This window comes from Eublepharis macularius, chromosome 8 (genome assembly GCF_028583425.1).
Source record: "Eublepharis macularius isolate TG4126 chromosome 8, MPM_Emac_v1.0, whole genome shotgun sequence".
In the NCBI taxonomy this organism is placed as follows: Eukaryota; Metazoa; Chordata; class Lepidosauria; order Squamata; family Eublepharidae; genus Eublepharis; species Eublepharis macularius.
Window position 1 is genome coordinate 84,892,257 of NC_072797.1, and position 16,901 is coordinate 84,909,157.

At 40.4% G+C, this 16,901-nt stretch overlaps 1 protein-coding gene across 3 annotated transcripts in view; it reads left to right on the forward strand.

The window, feature by feature from the left end:
• SEMA4D (semaphorin 4D) overlaps positions 1-16,901 on the forward strand; it is a 151,516-nt gene extending 134,615 nt beyond the window's left edge. For 2 of the 3 annotated variants that reach the window (XM_054986238.1, XM_054986240.1), the window contains 3 exons: positions 13,593-13,793; positions 14,872-14,966; positions 16,494-16,901. In XM_054986238.1, coding sequence (XP_054842213.1) covers positions 13,593-13,793; positions 14,872-14,966; positions 16,494-16,523 — 326 coding nt within the window. In that variant the 3' untranslated portion in view covers positions 16,524-16,901. The remainder of the gene's footprint in view (positions 1-13,592; positions 13,794-14,871; positions 14,967-16,493) is intronic. The other variant, XM_054986241.1, reaches the window with a different exon arrangement.

The window sequence follows — 16,901 nt, forward strand, 5'->3', positions numbered from 1 at the left end:
CATATTAGTTACCACTTCTTGCTGACTAGCAGATCACTGTTTTTACATGCTGAAATTCTACTTGAGTTAACTTTTTTAGTAGCTAAGGATATGCTGAATGGCTCTTGCAAAATGGTTAGTCATGCCTGAGTTATGAAGCCTCATAATGTGAGTCACCTTTTCAGTCATACGGAAATGTAGCAAACCATCACCTCTACAAGTGTATTAGGTATTTCTCAACAATAGACTTTGCCAAGTGTTTGTAAAAAGTGTCCGGCACATCTCATCACATGAAAGGGAATGGTTGTATGAATTGTTTTAACTCTTAAACTGTTTTAGAATTTTGTGAAGCAGTATAAAAATGCTTTCAATACAGCCTACTTTGGGACAGTTGGAAAAAGGATAGATTCGTTGCACTTGAGTATAGCTTCCCATGCTGGGCATTCCATGGGTCACGTTTTTTATTTTATTTGTTTATTTTGCATCATTTATACCCCACCATTCTCCCCAAAGGGGACTCAAAGCAGCTTACATCTTCCTCCTTTCCTCCATTTTATCCTTACAACAACCATGCAGGGATAGTTGGCCTATTTGTAGAAGTGTAGTGTTTGTAGAAGTTTCCAGTGGCAGCGAGGTGGGGGTGTTGCTGATTTCAGAAACTTCTCTGCGATTCATGTAACTACAGCATCATGGTAGTGCCCTGGGAAGCAGCAGGGTAACTGCATAAAGATCATCTAAGGTGGAGCACATTAGTTTTGCATTGTTTCTTATCCTGGGTTAATAGTAGGGCTTCAGTCTCTTCCTAGTATTTTTCCCTATCTTATCCTGTCAGAAATCAGGTTAATCTCCTCTTTTATATAGGAACAAAGCCAAACTTCTGGTCTCATTTTTTTGGATTTCACAATTACAAATTGCAAAATATATTGCAGCACAGTGTGTGTATCTAGCCCTCCAGCAACAAAACAACAAAAGTACATTTAGAAAATTATGGCAAGCTGAGTGATCTTCAGCTGCTTTTTTAAAACTGCTATAAAACTGAAACATTCAGGGCATAACATGCCAGTCCTTATATGGGCAATAACATCAAAAATCAGCGAATTGATATACCAGTCATAGTGGGCTAGACAGGCCCTTCTAGGAATGAAGCAAGTTTTTTTTTTAAAATCAGCTTCCTTTTCTGCAACAACTCCTGTGGTGCCTCCCCCAAGTGACCCTCCCCTGCAGAACAATGTACCATGTAACACAGGAAATCGTGGCAGCAAAGATTCTTAAACATTGCCTTTGCGTACTGTTGTGCCGGTAGAGCTCAAGTTTGTAGAATTTGCCCAAGAAGAAGGGAAGACAACCACAATATAGTTCAGTGGAAAGTTGCCCAGAACATATACCATTATTCAGCAATTCTCTAACATTCTTAAATCTATGCTCTCTTATCCTGTGCATCTAATAATATGCACATTCTTGGGAGAAAAAGCAGCTGGTTCCATAAGCAGTATTTTATGTGCAACATTGTTTATCTCAGCTTTAGGATTTGCAAAATTAATTTTGCAAAACAGTCTATTTTGCAAAATCAACAGGTTCCATGTAGTATTTTTAGATGGGATGTTACTTGAAACACCCACAGCACAAAGACTTTATCTGCCCTGATTCTGAGGAAGCTGTCAGAGTTATTGAAAAAAATATAACTTATATCTGCACATTCTGAATCTTTCCTGAGCTACTTCCATCCTAAACATTTGTTCTGTATTTTCTGTTGCTACCTCACTTCCAGCTGAAGTGCTCTCCCAAGTTTGCTTTCAGCCTGGTGGTTTTCCTCTGCCTTTTCTAAGTGAGCCAAGTTTTGCACATGCACTATATTGACATAGGAGGATAACGTAAGGTGGTGTTTCCAGGGCAACAGAGAGTTCTAACTTTTCTAGACCTGAGGCTGCATTTTTAAACAAGCAAACCTTTGCAGACTTACTGGGAGACATATTAGAGGAGGAGGGTAGAAAAGGGCCTGACTCCACACTTTCCTTTTACTCAAACACATTTTCCCTCCTGTCTCATTGTCAATTCCCTATCTCCAACTTTGAGAAAGCCCCCCTCCCAGCCCCTTGCGTTGAACTTCAGAGTTCCAGTAGCTGGGATCCTGTCTTATTCTCCCCAATCCCTTCTACCACAAAGAATCAGGACTCTGTAAATGAAAGAGACAGACAAGCATGGAGCTAAGTCCTCCTCCCCCATCCTGCTTGATAACTCACTAATCCTCCTTTGTCTAATCAGCTGGGAGCTGTCTGTTGGCAGCCAGCACATTAAAGAGAAGGAACTTTAATAGCTACATCTACTATTTTACTGTAAGACAAGCCACTCCCCCCAATCTCACATTTTATGATGATTACTACACTGGTATATCAATATGTCGCAAGGCTTTTTTAAAAAAATGGCAGGTGGTGCCAGGGAAAACAGCAGCAGCTTAGAAAAGAGGTGGCTAGGAAGCAAGGCATGGCGGTGATTGGATATGGACAAGACCTTGGAAGTGCAGCACAATTGAACAAAATAGTAGAGTCTAGTAGCACCTTCAAGACTAACCAACTTTATTGTGGCATAAGTTTTCGAGAGCCACAACTCTCTTCGTCAGATGCATGGAGAGTATGAAGAAACTGGCCAGAGATATATAGGTGGTATATATCTCTGGCCAGATATATCTCTGGCCAGTTTCTTCATACCCTCCATGCATCTGACAAAGAGCGTTGTGGCTCTCGACAGCTTATGCCACAATAAAGTTGGTTAGTCTTAAAGGTGCTACTGGACTCTTTACTATTTTGCTACTACAGACTAATACGGCTAACTCCTCTGGATCTATGCACACTGGAACAGACTCTACAAATAATGTTTCAGCTGTGTTCCTTCTGGTATGAAGTTCTGAAAAAAAACCCCAAAGTTGAGAGGAAACTGGCAGAGCACCCACAGGCAAATGATATTGTAAGGTTGGGGGAAACTGATGTAGTTAAGAAGTCAAGATAGGGTAAAACTTCCATACAGGACCTTGATTGGGCAAATTTTGCAATTGCAGAACTACAAATCATACTTATTCCTTTTAATTGCAGTGTATTTCAACTTCTCACATTTCAGTAGATGCAAGAGATCTTCAATACAAGCCTGCTTGATTTTCAGGCAAGCTTTTGTTTCTTGTGATATGTTCTATCTGTTAAGGCGCACACTGAAAGCCTAAGTTATTTATGACTAAGAACATATTAACCTTACATGCTGTTACTGTTGGGTAGCACAGTTCTTTTAATCTATGTTTGTAATTGCAGAGTCTGGATTCACTAACGGCAATTAAGAGTCCAGTTTTGTAAGGCTCTGAATTCCATAAAGCTAAAAAGAACAAAAAATCACTGAGCCCAGCCTGTTATCTGTCAATCCACAGATAAAGACCACACCACCATAGGCAACAGAAAGCAACTAGGATGGCAAATAATTGTATATGAGCCAGGCAATACTTGGCAGGAAAAGATCTCAAGATCACAGATCAACCTGGCATGAAGAAATCTTTCTGATCTCAAATAGCAGTGATCAGCCCAAGAACTAGCAAAAAGCATTAGCTAAATTTTCACAAATCCGTGAACATTCTGTCGCTGGTTTGTAATACTCCTATTATCCCCAAGATGAGACAGTCATTAATGAATGTGTTTCTGCCAGTTCTGGTGTATTGTAGTGGTTAGAGTGTCATACTGGGACCTGGGACAATGAAGTACAAATTCCTGTTGCGCCATGGAGACTTGCCAGTGACTTTGGGCCCATCACAAGGTCTCAGCCTAACTTTCTCACATTTTGTTGTGAGGATAAGATGGAGGAGGGGAGATGATAAGCCATTTTGGACCCCATTAGGGAGGAAAGCAGAAAAAGCAAGAAAGAGTTCCTGGGATGCTTGCACATCAGAGGCCAGTCCAGGTGTCCAGGTTAGATAGCATTCCTCTAGCACTACTGTCCTCAGCAGAGTTACAGCCTTCTAAGTCCATTGAAGTCAAAGTTTTACGCTGCTTAGGACTGCATTTCTACAACTAAGTCATTACAGACAGACTTCAAGCACAGAAGCCTGGTTTCTGCTTGACTTCTAGCACCTGCTGGAAAAATCAAGGCCCTTGTAAACTTAGTGGCAGCTCTTACGATCTTTCATTTCTCTAGTGTTTTGAATGTTCATGGGTTCTTTTCTCTGTATGTGCAGGCTAGCTGGAGAGGAGGGCATTTTTTGGTGGATACTTAATAGCACAATTCACTTCTTAGACCCGAAGACACTTAAGACACTTCTCAGCCAACATGAACAGAATCTTGATCAGCCTTGTAAAATCTGTTCCAACTGGAATCAACACTTTCAAAAACAGCTGACAACAGTTCACTGTTCAGTGCCAGGGTTCGATTCTGGAATGTGTTCCTGTAAGCAGATGCCGAAAACATTTTCAACCTCACTCAGAAACCACAGCCTGTCAGCACTCATCTGGGATTAGAAGGCAGGGCTTTGCCATAGGCTTCAGTCGCAGAAGCTCTCATTAGAAATAGACCACTGACCCCCAACCACTCCTCTTGTGTTGGGCCTGTGGGATCTGAGTAATGCTTCTCACTTATCTTAGACCACAGCTGGGTAGAGCACCTCATGCTCTGATTAATTTTCAGATGTTTCATTGTGCAGCTGAGTCAGGGTGTGTACTGAATCAGTTTTTATGCTCCCTCTGCATTGCCATCCCTTTACTTGTTTTCAATTTAGTCTTTTCCTTGTATGCAATTTTCTGAACTACATGTTTTTAATTACAGAGATCACAAATGGGGCATAAGACTTAATAAGGCACAGGTAGACAGATTACAAACTACTTTGCTACCAGTTGGGGAGGGGCTCATATTAATAATTTATTATTAATTTATTTCCCATAACACCCAAATTATAATTAGCTATACCAAATGCTGCTCATACAGGAACCAATGCTACAGGATCCTTGTTCCCTGCACAGCAAAGTTCATAACAAACTTGCACGATAAACACTGGAGATGACCCTAGCCAGGTGAAGCCTTACATTTTGAGATTTATGTTATTGCTGTCAAACTTGCTTTTCAATTCCTACTGATGCTGTTTCTACTAAGGCCTTTGTTTGTTTGTAGTCTGCTCTCCCTGCAAGCAGGCTCACAACATAAATACATAAAAACAATTTAAAACATTGGTAGCAGTTGTGTATGTACAGCATTAAATATAAAAGGCAGCTGTCCTGATGCAGACTTGCACAGGCAGCAAGCAAGGGGAAATTCCCAAGTTGTCAGAGCAGGACAAATTACAGTTCCAAGGTTCAGGCACTGATTAGACAACACTCACAGGTATTCCAGAAATAAGTTCACAATAACAGGCCAAGGTCAGAAACAAGAGAATCCGTTCCAAACATAGCAGCAAGGTCAGTAGTAAGCGGACATGTTGCTTCCACACAGCCACTCCCTTCTCTGCTGCTTTTAAGCCTCACACTGCTCAGACACTTGTGCTGCATCATGCACCTGCCAGCTGTCTCAGTCCTGTCCCTGCAAGCACTCATCACCACTGTTGATCCTGGGCCAGTACTGTGCAGCTAGCCTGTCACTGCGCCTTCTGGCTTGGAGCACTCTCCTAGCCCTCCTCTGACGGCGCTCCTGAGGCTGTGGTGATGAAGGGGAGAACTGGCTGGTGCCCTGCCTGGCTTTTTGTTGCCCCGCCAGGGCTGGGAAGCTGAGGGACCGAAGTGCTGGGACCTGGCTGTGGATCTATGTCTCAGCCTTCAGAGAGTGCCTCCTCCTGCAGTGCCTCTGGGTCAGGTTCACCAGCTGCCTCTTCCTCAGAAGAGTCCTCTGTGTCTCCCTACTCTGCTGGGCTGGGCAGCAGCTCATATTGCACCCTGTATCTCAGCAGATGAAACCCACAGGGCAGGGTGGCTAAAATAGTGCAGAGTGAGTTTTCTTTGATAAATAGTGGTGTACGTGCAGAAATAACTTTTTGGCCTGTTTGCAGAATATCTTGCTCTTCATAAACACTCAATAATGTGATCTTGGTACAAATGTTCTCTGTCCTGAACTGGAGATATTTTCATTACATTGGCCCCAAGTCCTCTCAGTTTTGAAATAAGGGTTCTTCACTTAGTGGTGGTCAAACTTAATGGCTATGTTCCTTATAAACATTTCCAATGGTAGGATTTAAGTCAGTGGAGCACGATTTCGCCTGTCCCACTGCACCACAATATAGCCCCTAAATGCTACTCTTGAGACATGGGTGAAGTTGGTGAAAACTGTCTCGCCTTCAGCAGAAACCCTCCACAGGATCCAACCCAGCATCTACTTAACATAATTTCCAAGAATCTTAATTCCTGGTGGAAATTCAACCTTGCTGCTAGTCATCTCCTTCAACCACCTCCATGCAATCCTATTTTCAGTGACTTTCAGGTGGACCTTATTTAAGCTGAAACCAGATTAGCTCCAGAAATAGGAGAGAGAATAAATTAAATAAGATGTCTATAAGATTGTGTCCTGAGTGTTCTAGTCAAGCTTGGCTAGGTGATTCAGTATCACCCACGCTTGGTATATTTTGGCATGAGAAATCGCTTTCTTGCAGTGTGAGATTACAAGTTGGCTTGTTTACCTCCTCTGTATATCTTCTATTGAGGCCAATTCTATTTTGGAACATGATATTTCCCTTAAAAAAACTAGTAAAAATGTGAACAATATTAAATGAATCTTTAAGCAGCCTTGCCAATCTTCTTAACTCCTACTACGCAGTCATGCTTTGCAGTTTCTATATGGTCAGATCCACATAGAATGTGATGTTCTGAAGGAATCTATTGTATACTTTCAGAAGCTTCTAAAATCCAGTGCATATTCGCTGAAAATAGAATGTGAAAAAACAATACATTTCACTGTGTGGTTTATGAATTGGACTTTGCAGGAAAATGGTTGGTATCCCATTGTGCTTCTTACTGGGAATATCTGTTCACTTTAGTTTCCATAGTGCTCCTTAAGAATGGAAGGGCAATTCTGATTGTATTTCAACAAGGCTCCCAATGGCAAGAATCCTGATCAAGCCAAAAACACTAGAAAGTACCTTTCATGTGACACATCCCTGTGATATTTGCTGACAGATAGTGGCTGCTAGGAGTATGTGGACTAGTGAAATTTATTTATTTAGTTTGATTTATATTGAAATTCACAATGGGGCGAGTCATATAGTAAGTGCTTGCAAATGTTGTGGGTCAGGCATGGGGTGCATTTTTATATACATTCCTGTGATGACGTTTGTGAACTTCAGTCCTTAGAATTTTAAATCTTATCTGCTCCTTGGAGCAGGACATATTTTTTTTAAAGCTTGTACAACTGATGAGTGCCATTATCATGGATGGTGATTGATGTATTAAACAACACAATAATGATCTAACTATGGGTGTTATTGATGTAACTTTATTGAGAACAGTGTAAAAACTGCCGATTTAGGCTGAAATCCTAAAGGCACTTTCCTGGGAATAAGCCCCCATTGAATAACACTTGATCAATGGCCAAGCAGCTAGATTCTGCTCTTGGTGAGCATAGCACCCCACAGAATTTTAGATAGAGGCAAATATATCATGTAGAAATTTCATGTAGAAAGAAACCCTTTCCAAAGGTTTCTGAAAAACAGGCCAGAGAAGTCTGTCTTGATCAGTGGTGTTGCTCCCTTTCCCTTGTCTCCATGCATTTTATGACATGTCAGCGCCACGTTTCGTCAAAAAAAATGCTGAAGTAATTTCATTAGTACTGGATATGGTAATTAATTGACATGTTGATTCTTGTTATATAAAATTTGGCTTTTTGATCCTCCAAGCACCCATGAGGATAAAAGTGAAAGTAAGTATTCAGCATGTTTTGCATTGATTCATTGTTAAGATGTCAGCAAGTTAATTACTTCAATTGGAAGGTTGATTTTGTTTTTGTATTACAATCATCCAAGTGCCAAACAGAAAAGGGAGGAACCCAAGCAGTCACATTTGATGGTTGACTGGTCTTCAGGATGTTTATAGCTTCCAGCACTATCAGTTTGGTGTGTTGGGCTTACCAACTTTTTAAACCAACCTTTTTTAACAGATGTCAGCTGCTGATAACATTTATTCCTGTACAGTGAAATCCTTCCATATTAAGCTGCTATTAAAGGCACAAGAGCAGGCTAGACTTGTTTTCTGCTTACATTATACTCAATTCAGATACATAAAACAAATTGTGACATGTTGAGTAGCAAGTATGTACAAGTATTAACCAGAAGCTGACTGCCAAATTCAGAGGTCGCGAAGAAACCCATTCCTGACCTTGGATGTCTTTGGGGTTCAAGATCCTCCCATTCGTTTCTCCTCTTGCACGCTGCATTGAGATTTAAGAATTCCTACTTTAAAACTAACTGCAATTTGTTGAGATCTAAACCAGGACCTATAACAAATTACAGTTTCTGTCTTGCCTACAAATCATGATTCTAAATCATGGTTTTGAATCCTAGTTTGGAGGTATGAAATGAATCATTATTTGTTCAAGCACCTTGTTTGGTCATCAAAACAGATTGCAGTTCTAAACTGAGAAGTCTTCACCTTTGGCATGGCACCTGAGAAGAAGGGAATAGAGCCCACAAATCCAGGATTTGGTGACTCATTCTCATCACGAACGATGTTTTGAATACAGGTGTAGCAGTCTGATGAGACATTTCTTGAAAAGTTCAAGTTATTAATTTTGTAAACAGCATAGGCTGTATTCAATTTTTTAAAAAATATGTAATATTTATTGCAGTCAAGATATAAATAAAAATTGCAAAGACATTTTGTATTTATATTCAGTAATCCAGAGATTTGGTTAAACACAGGTGTGCATCCACATTTTTCATCCATGAAGGCTGCTCCATTCATTCCAACAGAAGAAACCAAGGGAAAGGAATCGGCACTCTCATCTGCTTCCTCAAGTGGCATGAATGGAGAAGCCACTGTGGGGACAGAGGACAAGTGACACACATACATTAGAACCACCCTCCACCCATAAGGTGTTAACATTACCAAAATATTTGCAAGTGTTGTGATGTAGCATTCACCAAAATGGATACATTTAGTAGTGTGCCGCAGCAAAGGCAATACAAACTATGTAATCAAATAGAAAGGTTGGTTCTCTATTAGCCCTCAGTAATGAGGACCTGAACTGTCAAAAGCAACAAATCAAGAAAGCTCTGCCAGCCCTTTATCTTGCAACTGTAAGTCAGGCTGCAAAAAGGCTATTCTTTGTGCTCAGAGGTTCCATGGATTGTCTCTCTGAGCCATTCATGGGAAGAGAGCAAAATGGCACAGCTAGAATCTATTCAGTCACACCCAGACTGCCTGTACAAGGTGACACTGCTTGGGAAGCTACCAGAAGGGTGGTGGTTGCAGACGTTATCTGCAGACTATATCAGAACAGAATTATCTCTTGGATAATTTGTTAGTGGAACAAGTTGTGTGAATTCTATTTTGAATGGCTTCCAAGAGCATGATGTTTTGAAAAAACATTGACACTGTCAGTGGAATCTTTAGAATTACAAAGCAATAGCTCTGATCCAGTTCACACACACACACACATACAGACTCAGTCAAGAATCTAAACTCCTAGCAGAGTCACTCAAGGCGGAATGGTCACAGCTGAGACACCAGATTAATATGCATCCACCCCTTTTAGGAATCAATGGTCACATCAGCAGAATTGACAGTTCCAATAGTGATGGGGGTGGAAGAGGAAGAATTGAAAGCTTTTATTCAAGTGTCCTGGAAGAAATTAATCATACACCTGAAGAAGATGTGCTGATAATCATAAGTGACTAGAATGTAAAAGCAAAAAACAAAGCAGAATCAAATATTGTTGGAAAATTTGGACTAGAACAACAAAATGAAACAGGAGAATGACTCAGAATCTTGTGAAGCCAAGAATTTGTTCATTGCAAACATATGCTTCTGGCAACTGAACAGACAACTGTATATATGGAAATCACTGGATGGTCAACAAAGAAATCAAATAGATTACATAGGAGTAGAAGATGGAGATGCTCTGTCCCCTCTGCTATAACACAACCAGGAGCTGACTGTAATACAGAACACAAATGGTTAATATAAAAAATTCGAATTAAGATGAAGAGAAGTACTAAAATAATCTTAGTGTCAAAAAATAATCTAACATACCTGAAGAATTTAAAGACGAGGTGAAGAACAGATTTGCACTAAGTTAATAGAATATTAATTGGAAGAATTGTCAGCTGAAACCAGAGACATCAAAAATGAATGTTCCTGCAGACAAAAGAAATGAAAAGCCTCAATGGATGGCTGATGAAATTGCTAAAGATAGAAGATTAGCAAAAGTAACAGAAATAGGGTCAGAATTCTAAACGTAGCTTTTCAGCAACTTGCATGCAGAGACAATGAGAACTTTTATAATAACTAATGCAAAGAAACAGAACAACCAAAAAGGAAGAATGAGAGATCAATTCCACAAGATCTAGGAAATCAAAGGGAATTTTAAGCCACTATAAGAGATGATGAAAATCAACATGGAAATACATTATGTGATCAGGACAAAATAAAGAAAAGATGGAAACAATATCCTGAACAGATGAAAGGATGAGAGATTCCTTCAAAGAAGAATCTTTTGACAAAAAACCTGCAATTTTAGAAAGTTAAGTGAAAGATGCACTCAAACCCGTTTGGAGAAACATATCAATGAGATCTCAATCGGGCTATATCAGGCTACAGAAACTGTCCATCAAAATCTCAACAAGAATATGCCAATAAATATGGAAAACAAAACAATGGCTCACAGACTGGAAATGTTCAAGGTACATTCCAATTCAGAAAAAAAGGAGATTCCAAAGACTGCAGCAACTATCAGACCATCTCATTAATTTCCCAAGGAAAATGATGCCCATATTTTGACAACAAAGACTCTTACCATATATAGAATGAGAAATGCCCGATGGGCAAGTTGGATTCAGAAAAGAGAGGCACTAGAGATCCTGTTGCAAATTTAAGGTGGTTACTGGAGCATACCAGAGAATTTCATAATAAAACTAGTTTCATAAATCTTAGCAAAGCTTTTGACTGTGTGGATCATGAAAAACTATGGATGATTATGAAAGAAATGGGTGTGCCACTACATCTGACTGTTTTGATGTGATCTAGACTGAATATGCAGAAACAGAATGGTTTTCAGTTGGCAAAGGTATCAGACAAGGATGTAAGCCTGTACTGGAAAAAGGGTTTGGGGCCTAGGACCTAGGCCTGATCAACAGACTGCAGATACATAGATAGACCAGACTAACAGATAACTGAGCTATACCTAGGGTTGTTTAATCTGCATGTTTAGCAAAGGCCCATGGGGCATGTATATAAAAAAAGAGGTCACCATGACTAAGAGGAGTAGTGTTATGCAGGACTAGGCTAGCTGGAAATACTAGAGAAAGAAGAGTTGAAGCTGCTGCTTTTTGGAAGGCAAAGCTTGTTTCTAAGCTTTGGAGCTAAGAAGATCACAGAGCTGAAGCTACTAGCTGGAAGAGCTGAACCCTTCTCCTTGGGAGAACTACAGTAACTGACAAGAGCTGAAGAAGCAAGGAAGAGCAAAGAACAGGAATCGCTGGCAGCTGAACTCATTGACTCTTTTGAGACCAGCACCCTAGTACAGAGCTGCCCCACTCCATCTTGCTAGGAGAAAAGGGGAACTGCTCCTAGGGCAACAAGAAAGCTCCAGGATTCAGACAGCATCTTCACAGAGTCCTGCTGTGGCAAGGCCTTTTGGATATTTTGGACTCTGTTCCAGGCATAGCATCTGGCCAAATCCACAGAACTGTCTGCGTACTTTACCAAGGGATTGTGAGTAGGACTTGGCGCTGGGGTCACTGGTTACTGATCCAGTATTGATAACTTTGGGAGTGTTTCATAGTTGTATTTAAATAAATTGCATTTATATTTTGAATCGATACATTGAACCTGGTCCTCTTGACTCTAGGGGTTACAAGGATATAAATTATCACCCTATATGCTCAACCTATATGTAGAACATATAAGGAAAGCTGGTTAAGGTTTAGATGAAGGTGGGGTGAAAATTGGTGGAATGTTAACAGTTTGAGATACACAGATGACACATTACTCACAGAAATAGTGAAGACTTGAAATGAGTACTGATAAAGGTTAAAAGAGAAAGCATCAAAGCAGGATTATAGCTGAACACCAAGAAGACAAATGTAATGACTACTGAAAAATTACACAATTCTAAGGATGACAGTGAAAAAATTGAAATTGTTCAAGACTTTCCTTGGCTCAATCATCAACTAAAAAGGAGACTGCAACCAAGAAATCAGAAGATTGAGACTTGGAAGGGCAGTCATGAAGGGAATAGAAAAAAAATGCTCAACAATAAAGATGCGTTGCTGAGGACCAAGATCAAGATAATACATGGCATTTCTCATTACTATCTATGGATATGAAAGTTCGATACTGAAGAAAGCTGACAAGAAGAAAATCGATTCATTTGAAATGTGAAGCTGGAGGAGAGTTTTACAGATACACCATGGATGGCAAAAAAGACAAATAAGTAGGTTCTAGATCAAATCAAGCTTGAATTCTCCCTCAAAGCTAAAGTGACTACACTGAAACTATTATACTTATGAGAAGACAAGACTCACTGGAAAAGATGATAGAAAAATCTGATGGCAGCATGAAGAGTCCCAACATGAGATGGATTAACTCAATAAAGGAAGCCATTTGCAAGACTTGAGCAAGGATGTCAATGACAGGATGTTTTGGAGGGTGTTCATTCATAGGGTCACCATAAGTAACTTGATAGTACACAGCATTCATATTATATGCAGAAGGTTAAGTCTGAGAACTAGCAGTTGCCTAGTTAGATAATGAACGAGGTGGATTTTCAAGTAAAAAGTTCCAAACTGCAAGCTTACTTTCGTAACCATAAAGCTTCTCCTATTTAACCTGATGGTTTTGTTAAAACACAAGTGAACAGAATGTCCTATGATCAAGACTGGTGAAGACCCTTGGCCATCCCAAATGCCATGAAAGCTGCACCCACAATCCTTTGCAGTGTCAGATATTGGGTGCAAGGCCAAAATCACATGCCATCCTCAAGTTGCATCACAACATTTAGCTCCTAATAACTATATAGTGACTCTGATAGTCATTTAGTTTTATTGAGCTCTTGCATTACTAAGTTAAGCAATTGCTTAGCTTGTGTTTAAAGCTGAGGTCTTCCTACGTAAGCTGCTGACCAGTCTATGTTCTCAACACTTTTATCCAATCAGGGTGCAATAAAATGACAGAAGCAGCAGATAAATAGAATGTTTACAAATGACAGTGAAGGCTTACAGTGGGGGAAAATGAGTGAATGGAGAATAGGGAAAATGTATTATGTTTGATCAGGCTGGTAAATACTGGCACAATGTAGCAGAAATTGGTTCCCAGGACCTCTTTCCTGTAACATTTGTCTGTAAAAATGGACCAGGAAACCTGCACAGTTGTATCAAGCCTTTCCACAGTCTAAAGGACTATGGAACGTGTCTTTGTGTTTTACTTGACTAATTAGCAAGCTGCAATTTTCCACAGGTCCCAAAGATGCACAGTTTGTTTGGAAAAAGAATGGGCAGAATATAGCAGGTGTGAATGAACAATCCCATGTCCTGGCAAATGGGCAAATGCATCTTCTAAGCTGGGTTACAGATGCTGTAGCACAAGATGCAGAGTACTGCTGCCTGGTGCTCTCCAAAGCTGGAAACAGAATATCTAAAGTGGTCATCAATGTGGAAGGTAAAAGTCAATTCCATGAAAAGATACTTGCACAATTTATGAGTAGAACTTCAGAATTTGTGCTGCTGTCAAATTAGCCCGAGTTCTGAAAAATGGCATACACAAGAATGATTGCACTGTACAAATAAAAATATTCACTACTTGGAACATTACCAGTAACAGGGCATCAGAAGATAACACTAGTGATACTAAAGCTGATGTGAGCATGCATCTCATCCAAATTCTCACTGGGCAATCAAGCCTCACTGAGATTTGAGATTGTCAGCTGCAGCCCTGGGGCCACCAGCAGAAAGACTGGCTGTGAGGTCTCATGTGAGAGTCAAGTGTGGAGTCATCTGTCCCTAGACCAGGTCCAGGCCTGCCTCTAGACAATTTTCAATGGGTGATAGACCTGGAGTCCAGAGGCCAGGTCTACTGCCTTGCTTGGCCACAGCATAGTGGCCCTCTTAAGTTTAAAAGGACATTTCCTTTTCCCTCAAAGAGGCCAGGTTTAATGCCCATAGAAATAATGGCCCTTTAAAGTTTAAAGGGCAAATGTGCTGCGACCCAGATGGGAAGCACTTCCTCTTCTCTATCCTCTTAGGCCTTCCTAACAGGATTCCCACTGTTATTGGTAATAGTAATATTGGAATCAGGAATGGCAGGGAGGCAGATGCAGTACCATTTTATTCGTTGCAGATTTGATCCTCAAAATATTGGGCAATTTTCAGATTGGCAATATCTCATTGCAGACCCCTAAATACAACCAAAAACATAGAAGCAAACTGGTGGTTTTATTTTCCAGGGACACATAACTGTAAAATCCCCAAAATTCAGTTCTAGCACAAGGCACAAGCCATTCTGCAGTGTTTCCATGCATCACCCGTTCATTTCAATAGTCTGCAAAGCAATAGCACATATCTTCTGGGAGTCAAGGAATGTTGAGCTGAATGCATATTCTCATAATCAGCATCAGCACTTGTTGCTGGGTTTTTAACAGTTCATAATTTAGAAAGTAACCTGTTAAAAACCCAGTGTTACAACAGTCAACAGCAGTTTGAGTTCATTCCTTTCTATCCTCCTCCCACTTTGTTTACAGGCAGCAGTCAGGATAGCTGGTCAAGAGAGTTTGCTAGCTGGAAAAGTGTCATCAGTGAACATGACAAAATGATGGACAGCTGGAAGAAAACATGGGTAGGTAACATGGGACAGCCATTTCTGTTCTTTTGGGTAGACAGGGTATTCCAGACAATCTTCCCTATCTGGGCTGCTGGCAAGACACAAAAAAGATGGGAGATGTTTTATACAGAACTGGTTCGTAACATCTTAGAACCTTAGCTCAAATATTACAAAGGCATACGCACATGCCTCTGCACCCCCGTGTGGATCCAGCTCCTGGGCTTGTCTGGCCTTGCTGATGGTCAGCATTAGTTTGTTTAATCCTGACACAAACTGCCATTCCCTGCACCCATTCCCACATTTGCTCTTGCCATCTGGAATCTGTTGCTTACCTACATCAGGATGTTTGTGTTCCAATTCTGAATAGATGGTTCCAAGGTTACCTGGACACTCCAGGCTTTGCATATCCTTAGGTCACCTTTTAAGCAACTTGGCCAAAAGCTGTACATGACCCAAAGCAGCCCTGAAACTGGGAATGCAGCAGTTGCTTCATAGTGCAAGTCAAACAGGAGTCCAGTAGCACCTTAAAGACTGGCAAAATGTATTCCAGTTTAAGCTTTTGAGTCACGGCTTACTTCATCAGACGCATGGAGCACCCATCCAAAGTAGCTGAATTTAAATATAAATAGGAGTTCAAAAGGAAGGCAGGGGGAATTACAAGAGGCCAGTGTAAAACAAGAACCAATCAAAGAGATATCAGTCCATCCGGATTGGGTGAGAACCACTCCCAACTGTTGATAGACAGAGTAGGATTAGCATAAAATCTAATAATGGGAAATACAGTGGGAGACACATTAAGCAGATTTCATAGGGCAGTACAGGAACCATACAAAAGTCTCTCTTAAATTAACAGGTTGGGTCATGTGGAATTATTAGCATTTATAGTGATTAAGGAAATCAAGGATCTTATTCAAATATGTGTGGGGAGAGGGAGTGTGTTAAATGTCTTGAATTCTAATTCAGCCTTATGAAATGCTGGAATAAAATGCATTAGTGTTCAAGGAGCCACCAAACTTCTGTGTAAGTCAAACCACTTCTTCCAGAATTTGCTTTAAACAATTTCAGACAGGAGCCATGATGCAATCCTTGTGGGACTAACAGCTCTGAGCACTTGTGAAACATTGTCTGAATATCCTGCATACAGAAAGCTAGCACCAAGAAAAAAGCCTTTGCAACAGACATTCATGGGATGGGTGGGGAACATTATTTTTAGGTGTTTCAAATAAATTTAGATCTTCCTCAGCAGGGATTGTCAAACTATGGCAGTAAAGGAAATGCATTTCCACAATGTTTTGTGATCAAAATGTATTAGAAATACTGCCAATGTTCATCAGTCATCCTGAGTTGTAATGCACTGAAAAGCACAGTGGTAGTGGTGAAGATTAGATTCCTGCAGTGCAGCACAAGGAGTCGTGCAAACTCTAACCAGAAATGGAACAAGAGGTATAATTAAGTCTGAATATATGGGCAGTATATGATAAGCCAAGTAATAATACTGGCACAGCAGATTAAAGAACTTTTTTGTGTTTCATTATTCTTCAGGAAAGCTGCAGCAAGAAGGGAAAGGTGTAAGAAGTAAAAAAGAGAGCGGGAAAAGACTAGGAAAACTGTCAAGGCTGATGCAAGAAACAGGGTCATTCAACTGCACTGACCAGAAGACTCTGGTGGAAGAGGTTTTAAAGAACCTGGTTTGGGGAGCCATCTTTAACAACAGTGTGTTGCCATTAGAAATCCATCATTTTTCATTATTGCTAGATTGCAGTGTATTTGTTGCCTAGGAGCCTTGGATGTCAGGCCTGCTTGTTAAGCAGACCAACTCCAGAACACTGCCTCTGCTGACAGGTGGCTGAAAGGCAACAGTGCATGGAATTGCAACAATGGTTATTTTAATTAAAATACCATGCAGACTGTTTTCTTCCAAGCAAACACGATGGCCTTTTTTCACTTTCA